Source organism: Tachyglossus aculeatus (assembly GCF_015852505.1).
Source record: "Tachyglossus aculeatus isolate mTacAcu1 chromosome 12 unlocalized genomic scaffold, mTacAcu1.pri SUPER_6_unloc_1, whole genome shotgun sequence".
Taxonomy (NCBI): Eukaryota; Metazoa; Chordata; class Mammalia; order Monotremata; family Tachyglossidae; genus Tachyglossus; species Tachyglossus aculeatus.
The window spans coordinates 1,205,213-1,221,603 of record NW_024044828.1 but is presented as its reverse complement, the minus strand read 5'-3'; the positions used below and the strand labels follow the sequence as shown (position 1 = coordinate 1,221,603).

At 51.7% G+C, this 16,391-nt stretch overlaps 1 protein-coding gene across 1 annotated transcript in view; it reads right to left on the bottom strand.

The window, feature by feature from the left end:
- Positions 1–16,391, bottom strand: part of LAMB1 (laminin subunit beta 1) — a 64,893-nt gene that overhangs the window by 35,889 nt on the left and 12,613 nt on the right. Inside the window, exons 4-12 of the mRNA XM_038741126.1 lie at positions 13,010–13,083; positions 9,578–9,766; positions 9,416–9,479; positions 7,207–7,409; positions 5,451–5,571; positions 4,860–5,048; positions 4,035–4,214; positions 3,416–3,528; positions 2,975–3,054 (exon numbers count right to left, since the gene is read on the bottom strand). Coding sequence (XP_038597054.1) covers positions 2,975–3,054; positions 3,416–3,528; positions 4,035–4,214; positions 4,860–5,048; positions 5,451–5,571; positions 7,207–7,409; positions 9,416–9,479; positions 9,578–9,766; positions 13,010–13,083 — 1,213 coding nt within the window. The remainder of the gene's footprint in view (positions 1–2,974; positions 3,055–3,415; positions 3,529–4,034; positions 4,215–4,859; positions 5,049–5,450; positions 5,572–7,206; positions 7,410–9,415; positions 9,480–9,577; positions 9,767–13,009; positions 13,084–16,391) is intronic.

Below are 16,391 nucleotides of genomic sequence, written 5' to 3'. Positions count from 1 at the left end.
CTCCCCCTTCTAGACTGCGAGCCCGCTGTCACGTAGGGACCATCTCTAGATGTTGCCAACTTGTACTTCCCAAGCGCTTAGTACGGTGCTCTGCACACAGTAAGCGCTCAACAAATACGATTGAATGAATGAATGAATAGGGTGCCGCCCATCTGTGCTGGGGAGAAGCCAAATGTGCCCTCGGGGTGGAAATGCAAACAGCGCAACCAGTGAAACAAGAACAAGATGATTCCCAACCGCGGCTGAGCTCGGCCTGCCCGGGGCTGGAGTTGTGTCCGCCCTCTTCTTTAATAATAATAATAATAACGATGGCATTTGTTAAGCGCTTACTATGTGCCAAGCTCTGTTCTAAGGAGGATACAGGGTGATCAGGTTGTCCCTCGGGGGGCTCACAGTCTTCAACCCCATTTTCCAGATGAGGTCACTGGGGCCCAGAGAAGTGAAGTGACTTGCCCAAAGTCACCCAGCTGGCAAGGGGCGGAGCCGGGATTCGAACCCACGGCCTCTGACTCCAAAGCCCGGGCTCTTTCCGCTGAGCCACGCTGCTTCTCCAAAGGGTCTGAGGGAAAGCAGGGCCCAGCCCCACCTTCACCTCTGTTATCGATGGAAGGACTCCGGGGGTTTCCAACACAACGGGAGGGGAAGGAGAATCTCAAACCCCCTCAGCCGAGCCCTGGCCGCCCCTCCAGCTGGGCGCCTGCTCTCAGTCCCCACAGGTGGCTTATTTCCTTCAAGGAACAGGAATTCTTGACATTGCTCAGCCGGTTCCCAGGACATGGAAGCTTGTTCTAATTAGGAGAGAGGCCTCTTTTGGCCTAGGACGCCAACCGGAGAGACTCCCAGCCGTTCCTCCAGCCGCCCGGACAACAAGGGCCCAAGTGCGAATCGTTCTCCAAACAGATGTGAGTCTACCCGAAGTCCCCCAAGTAGCCAACATCCATGACGTGATCCGCCTGGGAAAAGACAACGGGATTCGCCCATACACTACCTCTGGAGCCAACAGAGAAAGTCAGAAAGAGGCTCCAAGACGACAAGCCCCTTTCCACAGCCAGCTTTTTTTTTAATAGTAATCGTTAAGCGCTTACTACATGCCGGGCACTGTACTGTGCTGGGGGAGATACACGTTAATCAGGTTGGACCCGGTCCATGTTCCATGTGGGGCTCACGGTCTTAGTCCCCATTTTACAGATGAGGTGACCGAGGCACAGTAAAGTGACTTCCCCAAGGTCACACAGCAGACAAGTGGCAGAGCTAGGATTAGCAGCGTGGCTCAACGGAAAGAGCCCGGGCTTTGGAGTGAGAGGTCATGGGTTCGAATCCCGGCTCCGCCAACTGTCAGCTGTGTGACTTTGGGCACGTCACTTCACTTCTCTGGGCCTCAGTTCCCTCTTCTAGAAAATGGGGATGAAGACTGTGAGCCCCCCGTGGGACAACCTGATCATCTTGTAACCTCTCCAGCGCTTAGAACGGTGCTTTGCACATAGCAAGCGCTTAATAAATGCCATCATTATTATTATTATCACTATTATTAGAACCGAAGGCCTCTGACTCTCAGGACCGTTAGCCCTTTCCACTACGTCACACTGCTTCTCTTTGAACTTGGAGCCCAGGGAAGGTGTAGGGCCAGTGGGCGGGCAAAGCGGCGGGCCGAAGATAGAGGAAATCCGATCATTGGAAACAACTGGGCATGACGTGAGAGATGATCGGATCTGACTCGTAGCTGAGAAAGCAAAAGCGAGCTGGCGATCTCAGGCAGGGATCCACCCTAGCCAGAGTTTGGATAACCGCTTGGATCACAGTTCAGATCACTGATTTTTGTCAGTGATTCCCTCAGGAGTCACTTGCATAACCACATTCTCCCTGCTAGCCTTGATGTTCTGTCTTCTCCATTCCCAAGTAAGCCAGTGGGGAAGCGCTGCGGTGCCGGAAAAATCCCTCCGAGCGGGGGCCGGTTCTCCCCCAGGGAAATCGTATTCTTGTCCTCGACAGAGTTTGTGGCTAATATAAACAGGAAGAGGTCTCCCCCAGCCCCAGGGTGAGGGAACTAGTTTTAGACTAGGTGGAGCAGAGTAGAGTCGGCCTCTCCCGATGTCTTTCCTCCTTTGGGAGTCGGTGGACAGACCTGGCCCTTGGGTCAGCCCCTCAAGCCCCTCCAGCTCCCTGGTCTCCCAGCCCAGACCCCAAGGAAATCCCATTCCAGAGACACCTATCGCCTGTCCCGTGACCGCAAGGGCCTCTGCACCTGGCTCCATCCTGGCAATTAATTACATATTTAAAACTCTCTAGAGATGAGGGCAAAGGGGATGGTCCACATTCCTCCTCACTGTTGATGATGACGGTATTTGTTAAGCGCTTACTTTGTGCCGAGCCCTGTACTAAGCACTGGGGTGGATACAAGCAAATCAGGCTGGGGACACGGTCCCTGTCCCCTGTGGGGCTCACAGTTTCAATCCCCACTTTACAGATGAGGTAACAGAGGCCCAGAGAAGCGAAGTGGCTTGCCCAAGGCCACACAGCAGACAAGCGGTGGAGTCGGGATTAGAACCCATGACCTTCTGATGCACTACAACCCACGACGCCATCCTATGTGTCAAGCACTGTTCTAAGCACTGGGGTAAGGATGAGCTAATCAGGTTGGCCGCAGTTCTCCACCCAGTTCTTTGCCAGCTTCTTACCCGGGCCTCCAGCCACGATCTCACGAAGACGTGCAGGCAAGACACAGCCTCCCGGAAGCTCTGACGTGCTTCTTGGAAACACGTACGCCCAACTCACCCGCCCTGTCAATTCTTCGAGACCCAGCCTTCAATTGTCGCAGGGCCACGAGGCCGAGAGGAAGGGAGGACAGGAGGAAAGTCCCGATAAGCATTTGATGCCAGAGATCCAGGGCGATCTGGACACAAACCCTTCGGAGCGACAGCCAAATCCCCCAGCCAGGGGCCAGAGCGGGTGGGCGGAGGTCCGACGTGGCACTTACTTGTTGCCGAGCGCTCCTCCCAAGTCACAGTCGCATGCTCGACATCCATCTAGGTCGTTACTCAAGCCCCAGTGCTCGGGCTGCGGGAGGGAAACAAGAGACCGGTGGGCATGGATGGCCGGGCCCCGTCTCTCTGCCATACCGCCCCAAGGACCGCCACGGGAGTAGTGAGGTTGCCAAGAGGAACGGACCCGCCTCGGATCGTCCCCCGGCTAGGAGATGGGGCTACCGTAGTCCCAGGGCTGGGCCTACTTTGACAGAAGAGAAGAGAGAAGAGGCCCAGCCAAGAGGGATCGATCCGAGGCGGGGAGAAAAGCGGGGAGAAGGAGTGCTAGTGTTTGGCTTGGCCCTCAGCACGGGCTCAGGGGTGGACAACACAACGGGAGCTGGCGGACCCACAGTGGGGAAAACCTCCCCGTGAGGGGGGCCGCGGCTACCCACCAGGCACTGGTCACAGAGCTGTCCGTGTACGAGACGCTTGCAGTAGCAGTGTCCTGTCTCCGAGTCACAGGGATTCCCACCGGGAACCGTTCCCAGGGGGTTGCAGGAACACGCTGCATCATGATCACCGCAGGGGCAAGAGAGAAAAACAGGCAAACGGTTTGTGATTTAGAGCTGCAGGTGTGGGAGGGGGATAAAAAAAAAAAACCCACTGAAAAAATCCCTAACCCCACAGCTTCCTTTTCCCAAGCACCTACGCCTCGCCCCTGCGGGAAATCGGAAAGCCACGGGAAAGGATATCAGTGGCACGTTACGAGGCCAGACTGCTGGAAGGACAGCGATGGGACAAGATGACCTAGAATTTCCCAGGCTGCCCTCGACAGCCCTGACCAGCTTGAGGCCAACAGAGGAAGGAAGCAGGCTGGCGGCCACTGAGACTCGGGAAGGATCCGGCGGGACCGCTCCCATTTGACAAAAGACCAATCTGAGCCCCTTTCCCTTCTAGACTTCCTTCTTTGAGCCCAGTGAGCCGCTGCTCTAGCCGGTGATCCCGGCCCTGGGGTCATTCGCTCAGACTTTCGCTCCGGCCGAGGTGAGGACGACGACACGGTGTACTTACGCTGACAGCCAACTGGATCGTCGGGGCTTAGGCCGTAAAAGCCTTCTTTGCAAGCGTCACAGCGCTCTCCTTCAACGTACAGCTTACACCGACACTGACCGGCGATGAGGCCGGCGGCAAAGTCGGTGTAGCCGTCACAAATCCCTTCGTTCTGGGAGCCGGCCGGGTCACAGCTACACTCTGTCCGACCGAGGGAACACAACGTTTCGACAGAGAGCACGCCGTCAATTTCGGATCACCTCAAAATTGAGCTGCGCCCCTGTGGCCTCTCCACCGGGGCTTTCTAAACACTCGCTCCGTTCACGTCAACCGTGGACCCGGCTTTCTCCCTCGTCCGACTCTGAGGAGACCAAAACGGCAGGTCTCCCAAGCTTCACTGACCAAACCCTCCCCGGGCTGTTCACTCCCTCCGCTCGGCCCATTTCCTCTCCATTATTTTGGACTATCTGTGCCACTCCCAGGAGGGGCCGTTCCGTGCCTGGACCGGTGGTCGTGCGCTGAGCCCTCCCGGGAGGGAGTGGAATTAAAGGTGGCTAACGTGGAGCAATCCACGGCCTCTGTGCTACACCTCACCAGGAGTGATAGCAAACACAGCAATATAACAGACATGTTCCCTGTCCACAGGGAGTTTACGAGCTGATAAACTCTCCTCTCCTGGCCATCCCTGGGCACCAGCAGGCCGGGCACCCTGACCATCCTCTCCTCCAGACCCACGCTACACCCAGTTGGAGCTGGAAGCCACGTGAAACAGCGCAGACCTGGCCCAGCAGCCCCTACCGCGAGGCTGCCCTGGAGAAACCGCTGAACGCCCCTGCCCGTCCTTACGTTCACAGATGTTGGGGTCCCGGATATCCCTCTCCGGATGCTGGTAGTAAAAGGGCTTGCACCGCTCACAGTTGCGACCCATGGTGTTATGTTGGCAGTCGTCGCACACTCCTCCGCTGACGTTACCCGTCGCCACGTATACGGCCATATCAAAGTGGCACGTGCCCGAGTGTTCGTTGCAGTTACACTCTGCAAGGTGAGGGCAAAGGAGGAATCAGAGAGAGTTCGGAAAGAGCCTCCAGAAAGGAGCTGCAGCCCGGTAACCCTGCCATTTCCCCTCTCCCCGCAACACGGATTTCGGAGTGGCGACCCTCAAAACAATTTAGCGGATTCCCCGACTAAACCCGAGAAGCGTGAATTCACATCCGGTTTGTCCGTGTTCCACCCGGCCAACCTGGGGGCACCTGCGCGAATGCTAGTGGGCTCAGAACCGAGTCCCGGCGGACGATCTCCGCGCCATCAGACCTCGCAAGCGGAGACGTTAGCCAGCACAGACCGGACAGTGTCCGCGCAACCGGAATTGGTTAGTGGAAACGTCCGCGTGCACGGGACCGGTTTCTGACGAACGCCAGCCATGCAATCGTCACTCACTCTTGCAGGCGTTGCTGTTGCGGCCTTCCGCGGGCCGCCAGGGCAGATCGTGGTGGAAGTCCAGGCAGAGCTCACAGTTTAAGCCCTTGGTATTGTGCTTACACATGCAGTGTCCGTGGACCTGAAAGGAGAGTTGGAAAACAGACCGAGTGGCAGGAAGGGGGATTCCCGAAGGGGCCAGGCGGGACCCGGGGGAGCCTGGGCAGGCTGGAGCACGCGGGAATCGGCAGAAAGCTGCCCGCCTGGCGGAAGCTGGCCAAGGAACCACCCGGGCGGCCTGCTTTGTGCTTTCCGACCCGCAGCTGATAACACATGAGGGTTTCAATCAGCACGGATGGAATCCAGACATTAATGTAATTTCTGCAAATGGCTAAACCCCGCTGACTTAGCTGTCTGCTTCGGCAGTAGCTTGTAGCAACCCGTTTCACGAATCAACTTCCTTCCCCCGCTTCAAAATCCGGTGCTTTCAACTGTTCGGATCATCTTTCTTCCAGGTGAATAAACGGTAGGCTCCTAGGACTCGGGAAACATCCACTGGATAGTAAACTCCTTGAGGCCAGGGATATTGCCTACCAACTTCTCTGCACTGTATTCTGCCAAGTGTTTAGCACAATGCTCTGCACACAAGCCCTCAAGAAATATTATTAATAGATGGATTAGGTACTCAGCACAAACTGACCCTCAGTTGGTCCTGGTGGGTCTGATGATAATAGTAATAATGATGTTGGTACTTGTTAAGCGTTTACCATTTGCCAAGCACTGTTCTAAGCACTGGGGGGGATACAAGGTAATCAGGTTGTCCCACATGGGGCTCACGGTCTTCATCTCCATTTTACAGATGAGGGAACTGAGGCACGGAGAAGTGAAGTGACTTGCCCAAAGTCACACGGCTGACAAGCGGCGGAGCCGAGATTAGAACCCACGACCTCTGACTCCCAAGCCCGGGCTCTTTCCACCGAACCACACTGCTTCTCTACGTAAGCCCTCACAAAATATTATTAATCGGTGGATTAGGTGCTCAGCACAAAATGACCCTCAGTTGGTCCTGGTGGTTCTGATGATGACAATAATAATAACAATAATAATAATAATACTGGCATTTGTTAAGTGCTTACTATGTGCCAAGCACTGTTCTAAGCGCTGGCGGGGGGATACAAGGTAATCAGGTTGTCCCACATGGGGCTCACAGTCTTCATCTCCATTTTACAGATGAAGGAACTGAGGCACAGAGAAGTTAAGTGACTTGCCCAAAGTCACACGGCTGACAAGCGGCAGAGCCGAAATTAGAACCCACGACCTCTGACTCTCTTTCCACTGAGCCACGCTGCTTCTCTCCAGCCAACGGCTCAGTGTGAAGAGCCTGGGCTTTGGCGTCAGAGGTCATGGGTTCGAATTCGGGCTCTGCCAGTTGTCAGCTGTGTGACTTTGGGCAAGTCACTTCACTTCTCTGGGCCTCAGTTCCCTCATCTGGAAAATGGGGGTTAAGACTGTGAGCCCCCCAAGGGACAACCTGATCACCTTGTAACCTCCCCAGCGCTTTGCACATAGTAAGCGCTTAACAAATGCCATCATTATTATTATTATCATTCTCAGTTCTGATAAGAACTGTCACCAAACTGCACATGATAGGAGTTTACATTCCCAAAAGTTAAACACTTGGACTGACCCAGGGTGAAAAGTCTGGATGGAAAGGAGGGGAAGACCCGATGGTGAGCTTTGGGCTTCTGAGGGAAAAGAGAAAAAAGTGAGCGGTTACCATTCCTTCGACATCTTCCGTGGCGTCGTCCACTGGGGCGCACTCCCCAGCATGGCCGTAACAGAAACAGTTGCCTCGAACTACCATGTCATAAATTGCGTAATAGTATTTTTCCCGAATCTCCATTCTGGAGTCCAAGAGGTTGTCACCCAAGGTGTGCAGCTTGACGAACTTGATTCTCAAGTTGGTGATTTTCAGCAGATCTGAAAGATGGGGCAGAAGGGCTTAATACCGAGAGACGGTGACGCCCCGTTCGCTACAAACAGTTCGGCCTTCCGCTTCCTCGTGGCGGCCTGCGAGGGGGGTCTGGGGGCCCGGGCTTCCATTTCAATGGATTTCCAAATCCATTTCTGGATTTTTTTAAATCTAGAAAATCCAGATAACTCCCAGGATCCATGCCCAGGGCTCTTTCTGCTGTGATCTCCTTTTAGAATCGGAGGCTGGGCTTTGCAGATTTACGAGGCGGGCCATTCCTTGCCTTTCCTCCCATCCCTATCCCTTCTGCCCCCGAGCGCGCTCTCCCCTGCCCTTCGCTAGCCTCATCCGACTTCCCCGGCAGCCCACGGGAGGGGAACGTTCCAGACCCTTCCGTCCTTTGGGCCGAGGCAACGGCTCCGGGATCCCACAGCCCCAAGAAGGCGAGTCCCACATTCCTGTAATTGCGGTATTTGTTAAGTGTTTACTAGGTGCCAAGCGCTCTATTAAGCACTGGGGGAGATACAAGGTAATCAGGTTGTCCCACGTGGGGCTCACCCATTATCCCCACATTACAGATGAGATCACTGAGGCACAGAAGTGAAGTGACTTGCCTAAGGTCACACAGCAGACAAGTGGCAGAGCCAGGATTAGAACCCAGGTCCTTCTGATTCCCAGACCTGTGGTCTATCCACTAGGCCACGCTCAGCTCAGCGCGTTCTCGAGGGGGAGGGAGAGGGACTGGTGTGGAGCCCCGGCCGGTTTGACGGGCACTGGGATACGTGGTTACCTCCAGTTCCCGGCAGAGGAGTCCTACAGGGGCCACTGGCTAGCGCGGGGCCAGCCATTCCATCCCTCTGGTTGCCACAATTCCCATGGCTCTTGGAGCAACCCAGGACAGCATCAGGAGAGGGGAAACCTGTCCGACTCAGTTTCTCCACTCCCGTTCCAAGCCTGGGGACCCCTGGGACAGCGGTCAACGGGGCAGAGACGCGGGGGCGACCCGTGACACGAGTCCCCGGCCCCTTTGGGGACGGGTCTGGACACCGCGACTCCTCACCGGGGTGGAAAGCGGAGGAGTTGGGCGACGACGGGCAGGAAACAGACTGTTTCCAAGACAGGGTCGTTCATTAGGCTCTGGCCTCGTATGCTCCTCCTCTGGGGTTTTATAAGCAAACAAAAGATTCGAAAGAAAAATCGGAGCCGTTGGTCCCGTGCCAACACTCCCGTGACGGTCCCGTCCGGGGCTGGAGTGGGTAGCAAATATCTCCCACGCTTTAGGCCTGGAGGCGGTGACCCACAAAAGGTCTCTGAGGCCCAGACCAGTGGGTTAACAAAGCCCAGGCCACCAGCCTCAGTCCTGTGGGAGTCTCCTGGTCCCCACACCCAGGCCAAACAGGCAACTTTGCCTAATCCTTTATGCTTCCTGGGATTAAGATTAAGTGCCCACGCCCACAGCGGACCCCGGGCCGGAGAAGGAGAGTGGAAAATGGAAGAAAGGAGGGTGGGAGTTTGGCCCCTGTCCAAGATTTCCAAGTAGAAAATCCAGATAACTCCCAGGATCCATGCCCAGGGGGGTCCGGGCTTCCATTTCAAGGGCCAGGAACAAATCTACATTTTTGGTTTCTGAGATTCTCAGCCCGTAACCATTTCAGAGGGAAAAATAAATAAAGATTTGACCCCCTCTCCCAGTCCCATCACCCCACCAACCTCCTCCCCAACTTCTGCTCCTGCCAGTTTCCTCTGGTGTCGTGTAAGCGAGCACACGTGCGAGAGAGCAAGGGTTGAGTACGTGAGTGCATACATAAATATGAGTATTTTTATAAATAAAAGTATACATGGTCATAGTATTATTATGATTTTACGTAAATCATAACACATTTGTACTGTTATGAGTTATTAAAATTCTGGGACGGGCCCCTAAGTCATTCGACTCTGAAAAGCTTTTCATCCGTAGATTGGCTACCTGGCTATTGAATAATTAACGTCAACCGCGCTAAAATCATAAACTTACTCTGAATCCTTGGACTGTAAGGATCCTCTATTCGGAAAGCCGGATCTAACGCCCGGAAAATCACCTAAACGATAAGACCGCAGGGAGCGATTACCGTGCATCCGTAAGAATGAGCCTCGGACCAACCGTACCCGAGGGATACGGAGAAACGACGGCACCGACCTCTCCCTCGGTTGAAGGTTCGATGTCGGAATACCGGTTATCGCAGATGATGTCGTCCACCTTCTTCATCGGGCCCGTGGACACGCCAGGGAAGGAGCTCTCACAGTCGTAAGCGAAGTACCGGTACACCTCCCAGGTCTCCCCGAAGTCGGACGACCTCTCGATCAGCATGGCCGCCGGGCGGAATGTCTGTAGGGAACAGAGGTCGGAATCAGGTTTCTCCGGGGATGAGGGGGATGCCAGAGAAAAAGAGAGAGAGTTAACTGCCTCTCCACATAGTCCAAGGGAAGACTGACAATGGGAAATGTACTGAGTGCCATGGCGCTTTCTTGCCTAGCCACGTCTTCCTTGAGGAGGCCATCTCACTTTTCCTACATTTAATAATAGTAATAATAACAATAATGGCATTTACTAAGCGCTTACTATGCGCAAAGCACTGTTCTAAGCGCTGGGGAGGTTACAAGGTGATCAGGTTGTCCCACGGGGGGGGCTCATAGTCTTCATCCCCATTTTCCAGATGAGGTAACAGTCACGGAGAAGTGAAGTGACTTACCCAAAGTCACACAGCTGACAAGTGGCGGAGCTGGGATTTGAACCCGTGACCTCTGACTCCGGGCTCTTTCCACCAAGCCACGCTATTTAAGTGCCCAGCACTGTACTAAGCACTAGGGTGGATACAAGCAAACTGGGCGGGACACCACGTGGGGCTCACAGTTTCAATCCCCACTTTATAACTAAGGCCCACAGAAGTAAAGTGACTTGTCCAAGGACACACAGCAGACAAGTGGCAGAGCTGGGGCATTTATTATTAATAATAATATTAATAATATTAATAATTCTTAAGTCTTAACCCCCATTTTACAAGAAGGTTCTGCCCAGCTAGATGATGATGATAATCATCTCCCCCTCTCCCCTTCGTCCCCCTCTCCATCCCCCTCATCTTACCTCCTTCCCTTCCCCACAGCACCTGTATATATGTATATATGTTTTTGTACATATTTATTACTCTATTTTTTTATTTATTTTACTTGTACATATCTATTCTATTTATTTTATTTTGTTAGTATGTTTGGTTTTGTTCTCTGTCTCCCCCTTTTAGACTGTGAGCCCACTGTTGGGTAGGGACTGTCTCTATATGTTGCCAATTTGTACTTCCCAAGTGCTTAGTACAGTGCTTTGCACATAGTAAGCGCTCAATAAATACGATTGATGATGATGATGATGATGATTAGAACCCACGACCTTCTGACTCTCAAGCCCACGCTCTATCCATCACACCAGGCGGACCCCTACTTTCCCCTTACCCTGTTGGGAGGGTTCGTCAATCATTGACTGACAGAGAAGCAGCGTGGCTCAGTGGGAAGAGCCCGGGCTTTGGAGTCAGAGGTCGCGGGTTCGAATCCCAGCTCTGCCAATTGTCAGCTGGGTGACTTTGGGCAAGTCACTTCACTTCTCTGAGCCTCAGTGACCTCATCTGTCAAATGGGGATGAAGACTGTGAGCCCCCCATGGGACAACTTGATCACCTTGTATCCCCTCCAGTGCTCTGCACATAGTAAGCACTCAACAAATGCCATTATTATTATTATTATTATTATTATTATTATTATTATTATTATTATGGAAAAGCCTTAAAATCACCCCTTGCTGGTAGAAAAGTAATTTCAGCCTCCACTGAACAGTTCCATTTTATTGTTATAAATGTGGTTTGACCGCACATCCAGGAGACTTCCAGATAAAAGGATCAAAAAAGAAAAATGAAAACAAAACATCTTTAAACGTTTCTTCCCCCAAAATCATAAATTTAATAAAAACAAAATTTTTATAAAAGCAACTATTTGAGATCCAGAAAAGACTAAAAAGCATTATGACTAAATAATGTGAACTCCCTACACTCTTCAATTAAGTTAAGAACTGGGCAACTGAATATTCCACTACGGAATATTCCACTGCATCGGGAAAAGGGATCAACAAAAGTGTTTTTTTAATCTTAAATAGGTTCAAATGTGATTTTGATTTATAATTTACAAACCCTCCAAACTGATTTTAACCAAAAGGGTAACTATAATTAAGTCATAAGCGCTTAGTACAGTGCTCTGCACACAGTAAGCACTCAATAAATACGACTGAATAAGTACAATGCGATGTACTTTAATTCTGCCATTTCCAGACAGCTGTTTTGAAGTGAGACAAAGGCACATTGTGTACAGATGTTACTTTCTCTTGGAGATATTTTACATTTCCAGGGAAAATGTTACCAAGCCGCACGCGCATCTATTTTTAAAGGAACTTTTTAAATGCTCCTAACGGAAGTCTAGAATTTTTGAAAATCAGACTGTACTTCCTCTTCGGTCACCGAACCCAGCGCTAAGATGGAAACCGAGCAACGCCAAGAAATGAATCTCCAGAGGGTGGTTTAGGAGCAGAGAGCCCAAGCTGGCTTAGCCAGGAAAAATTCACAGCTGAACTACCTGACCAGATTAACTCTTCCCAACCCAGTTCTTCGTTTAGAGCACAGATTGGGAGGATGACCCGGCGGAAAGACGTGAGCCCGGGGATCAGAGCGCCTGGGCTCTAAAACTGGATTCTCCCACTTCTCTGCCGTGTGACCGGGGAAACGTGCGATTCCCTTGCGGACAAGTGGAAGACCGGGGGATTAGGACCCAGATGCTCTGGCTCCCAATTCCCTGCTCTTCCCACTGGGCTACACTGTCTATCTTGCTGCTGACCCCTTTCCCGTGTCCTCCCACTGGTCTGAAACTCCTTCCATATCCAGCAGACTTATTCCCACCTTCATCACATCCCCTCCAAGAGACCTTCCCTTCTTAAACCCTCTTTTCCCCCTTGGGGACTTTCGTATTCACCCCACTCTCAGCCCCACAGGAATTATGCACACGTCCGTAAGTTATTTATTTATATTAATGCCTGTCTCCCCTTCCGGACTATAAACTAGTCGTGGGCAGGGAATATGCCTACCGACTCTTGTACCGCTCTTCCCCAAGTGCTTAATAATAATAATAATAGCATTTATTAAGCGCTTACTATGTGCAAAGCACTGTTCTAAGCACTGGGGAGGTTACAAGGTGATCAGGTTGTCCCATGGGGGGCTCAAAAGCCTTAATCCCCATTTTCCAGATGAGTTAACTGAGGCCCAGAGAAGTGAAGCGACTTGCCCAAACTCACACAGCTGGCAATTGGCAGAGCCGGGATTTGAACCTGTGACCTCTGGCTCCAAAGCCCGCTCTTTCCACTGAGCCACGATACAGTACTCTGCACACAATAAGCGCTTAATAAATACCACCCGATTGATTATTTACCCGAATTACTTCTACTGGTCTCGGTTGGGTTAGAAGAGTCATTCTTTCAGGAGGGAGAATGAATTATCCCGTGGCCTCCCGGGCCAGGGGAATGCTGGCTTGGATTGATTCCTTACCTTGAAGGTCATTATGAGGTGAGTGAAATGGAATTCGGCTTCAAGGTCCAGCTGAATGGTTACATTCTCCAAACCTGCAAGAGCGAAGATCAAGGATCTCTAACGTAAACATGAACATCTGGGAATAGCCTTCCCACAGACCTGTGAGGTCCCCCTCGGGGGGGATTTGTCACCGGGAAAGAATGGGGGCAACTGTTACATATTGCTGCCAGCAATTCGCTGGGTGTCCGGAAAAAAAAAGATCCCGTTGAAAACCAACGGGCCAGATCGGTTTGCTTCACCCTGAGACTAGGTTTATGGAAATATTGGGAAGAGAACGTAGGAGAAAATTGAAACATCTCCAGCCAAGCAGAGAAGCCAAAGTCCTTGGGAGTCTTGGCTAGTTGCGGGCCCCCAAGCTTGGAGATACAATTTTCCTCTGCAGGGAAACCAACATTGCTTGTTTTAGCACACCAGAGGAACACAAAGAGGGGAAAAACTTTGAGGAAAGTTATCTTCCCCCCACCCTGGGCATCTCTACAGTGGAAAGACAATGGGGAAAGGTACAAAGTCCCGCTGGCCTCTGAATCCCTCCCCTTCTCCTGTCTTCCTCCTGCTTTTCCCCATCCCCCAACCCTTCCCATTCCCAAAGGAGACCAAACCTGAACAAACAAAGGGGCCCCCAAGCTCAACAAGCTCAACAAGTTCCAACTTTTAACATACCAAAAGGGTCACTAAATTCTAGAGTCAACAAGCTCCTCCAGAGCACGGGGTGACAATGCACACTTCCAGTTTTTGAAATGGGGCTCATCGTTTCATTCAGCCCAGAGAAAGGAATGACTCCCAAGGGCTAAAAGCTAGGAAATCTGGGGATCCTTAGGAGTAAACCTTTGCTTCCCCCTGGAAAATTTCCAAGTTTATTGCAAAAGAAACGGTGATGGAGGAGAGGGTCAGCCAAAGAAATCCCTTGGAATGCTGCGGAAAAACACAAGAAATGGATTGAACCAGCCTGGCCTCATAAATTTTAGGTATGTTGATACCAACTTGTTTGAACTGACGAAACTTTGGCCCAACGTGAAAGAAAAATGGCTTCTGCACGACCACAACGCTTGGTCTCTGGAAATTCTTTCATTCGATCCTATTTATTGAGCGCTTACTTTGTGCAAAGCACTAAACTAGGCGCTTGGGAGAGTTCATTTAACGACAAGCAGACCCAGTCCCGGCCCACGACGAGTTTACAGTCGAGAAGGGGAGACAATTGGGAGCAGCGTGGCTCAGTGGGAAGAGCCCGGGCTTGGGAGTCAGAGGTCGCGGGTTCTAATCCCGGCTCCGCCACTGATCGGCTGTGTGACTCTGGGCAAGTCACTTCACTTCTCTGGGCCTGTTCCCTCATCTGTAAAATGGGGATTAAGACTGTGAGCCCCCCGTGGGACAACTTGATCACCTTGTAACCTCCCCAGCGCTTAGAACAGTGCTTTGCACGTAGTAAGCGCTTAATAAATGCCATCATCATTATTATTATTATTATTGGGAGTCAGAGGTCGTGGGTTCTAATCCCAGCTCCGCCACTGATCGGCCGTGTGACTCTGGGCAAGTCACTTCACTTCTCTGTGCCTCGATTCCCTCATCTGGAAAATGGGGATAAAGACTGTCATGGGACAACCTGATCGCCTTGTATCTCCCCCAGCGCTCAGAACAGTGTTTAGCACATAGTAAGCGCTTAACAAATTCCAAATTTATTATCATTATTAAGTAAATTACAGATATGCACGTAAGTGCTGGAAATCTTCACCCTTAGCACAAAGCCCTAGGCCGGTCCATGGAAACTCTGTATGAGCTCTCCCCAGATGAACAAAATGGAGCTTTTCTTAACAGAGCTATGTATGCTCGAAATACCATGTGCTTCAATGCAGCCAAAAAAAAAAAAGCACATTCCAGTTTAGATTTCTAAAGACGATAAAGAGCTCTTTATGGGGCCAGCCCAGTGGTTTTCTGCAGGCCGGCAAATGAAGCAGGACTCAAGCCCACCCGGCAAAGAACAAAAGGGAAAGGGAGGAAACCAAACCAGGCCCCAAAAGGCCCTTCGCTGAGAAACCACGGGGGTGGCGGAGACGGGACGGAGGAGCCCCGGCTGATCCGAACCCAACCGAACGGCCCCCTCTGCTATCTCTTTGGCACCAGTACAGTCATCTGAGGGTGATTTTGACCCCTACAAGCCCTTTTAGGGTGGACCACTGACGCCACGGCTTCCCGAGAGAGGAGAACTCCTCGGGAACAGGAGTTTGGGCCATTCCAAGGGAGAGGAGCCGCCCCTGGAAAACCAGAGCAGTGCCAGAGAGAAGCAGCGCAAAGTACAATTGAGCAGTGTGGCTCAATGGAACGAGCCTGGGCTTTGGAGTCAGGGGTCATGGGTTCAAATCCCGGCTCCGCCGCCTGTCATCTGAGTGACTTTGGGCAAGTCGCTTCGCTTCTCTGGGCCTCAGTTCCCTCATCTGGAAAATGGGGATGACGACTGTGAGCCCCACGTGGGACAACCCGCTCACCTTCTATTCATTCGTTCATTCAATCGTATTTATTGAGCGCTTACTGTGTGCAGAGCACTGTACTAAGCGCTTGGGAAGTACAAGTTGGCAACATATATAGACGGTCCCTACCCAACAGTGGGCTCACAGCGCTTAGAACAGTGCTTTGCACATAGTAAGCGCTTAACAAATGCCATCATTATTAATAAGGGTGAATAAGCAGGAACTGGGAACAGTCTTTCATTCCATCGTATTTATTGAGCGCTTACTGTGTGAAGAGCACTGTACTAAGCGCTTGGGAAGTACAAATCGGCAACACATAGGGAGCCAAAGCCGCTACCCCTCCCCGTCTCCTGCTTTCCCCATCCCCACAATCCTCCCATAATGCAGTAATCCTCTTTTACAAGCCTCAGTGGAGGTGAAACACAAAGCAGGATCTAATAATAATAATAATAACGATAATGGTATTTGTTAAGCGCTTACTATGTGGAAAGCCCTGCTCTAAGCGCTGGGGGAGATACAAGGAGATCAGGTTGTCCCACGTGGGGCTCACAGTCTTCATCCCCATTTTACAGATGAGGTCACTGAGGCACAGAGAAGCAAGGTGACTTGCCCAAAGTCACACAGCTGACAAGTGGCAGAGCCGGGATTAGAACCCATGACCTCTAACTCCCAAACCCAGGCTCTTTCCACTGAGCCACGCTGCTTCTCTGGGGCAGTGGCTTTAATCCCAAGATGAAACTTCCACTGAAAGCCATCTGGGAAAAGAGTTCTTCACTGTCTTAAAGGCCCCGAATCAATTTCCTAATTTAAAAGATCTTTTTTTCCTTCCCAACTACCTTTCACTTCCCAAGTGCCAATTTTGCAGTATTTCCTTCCTC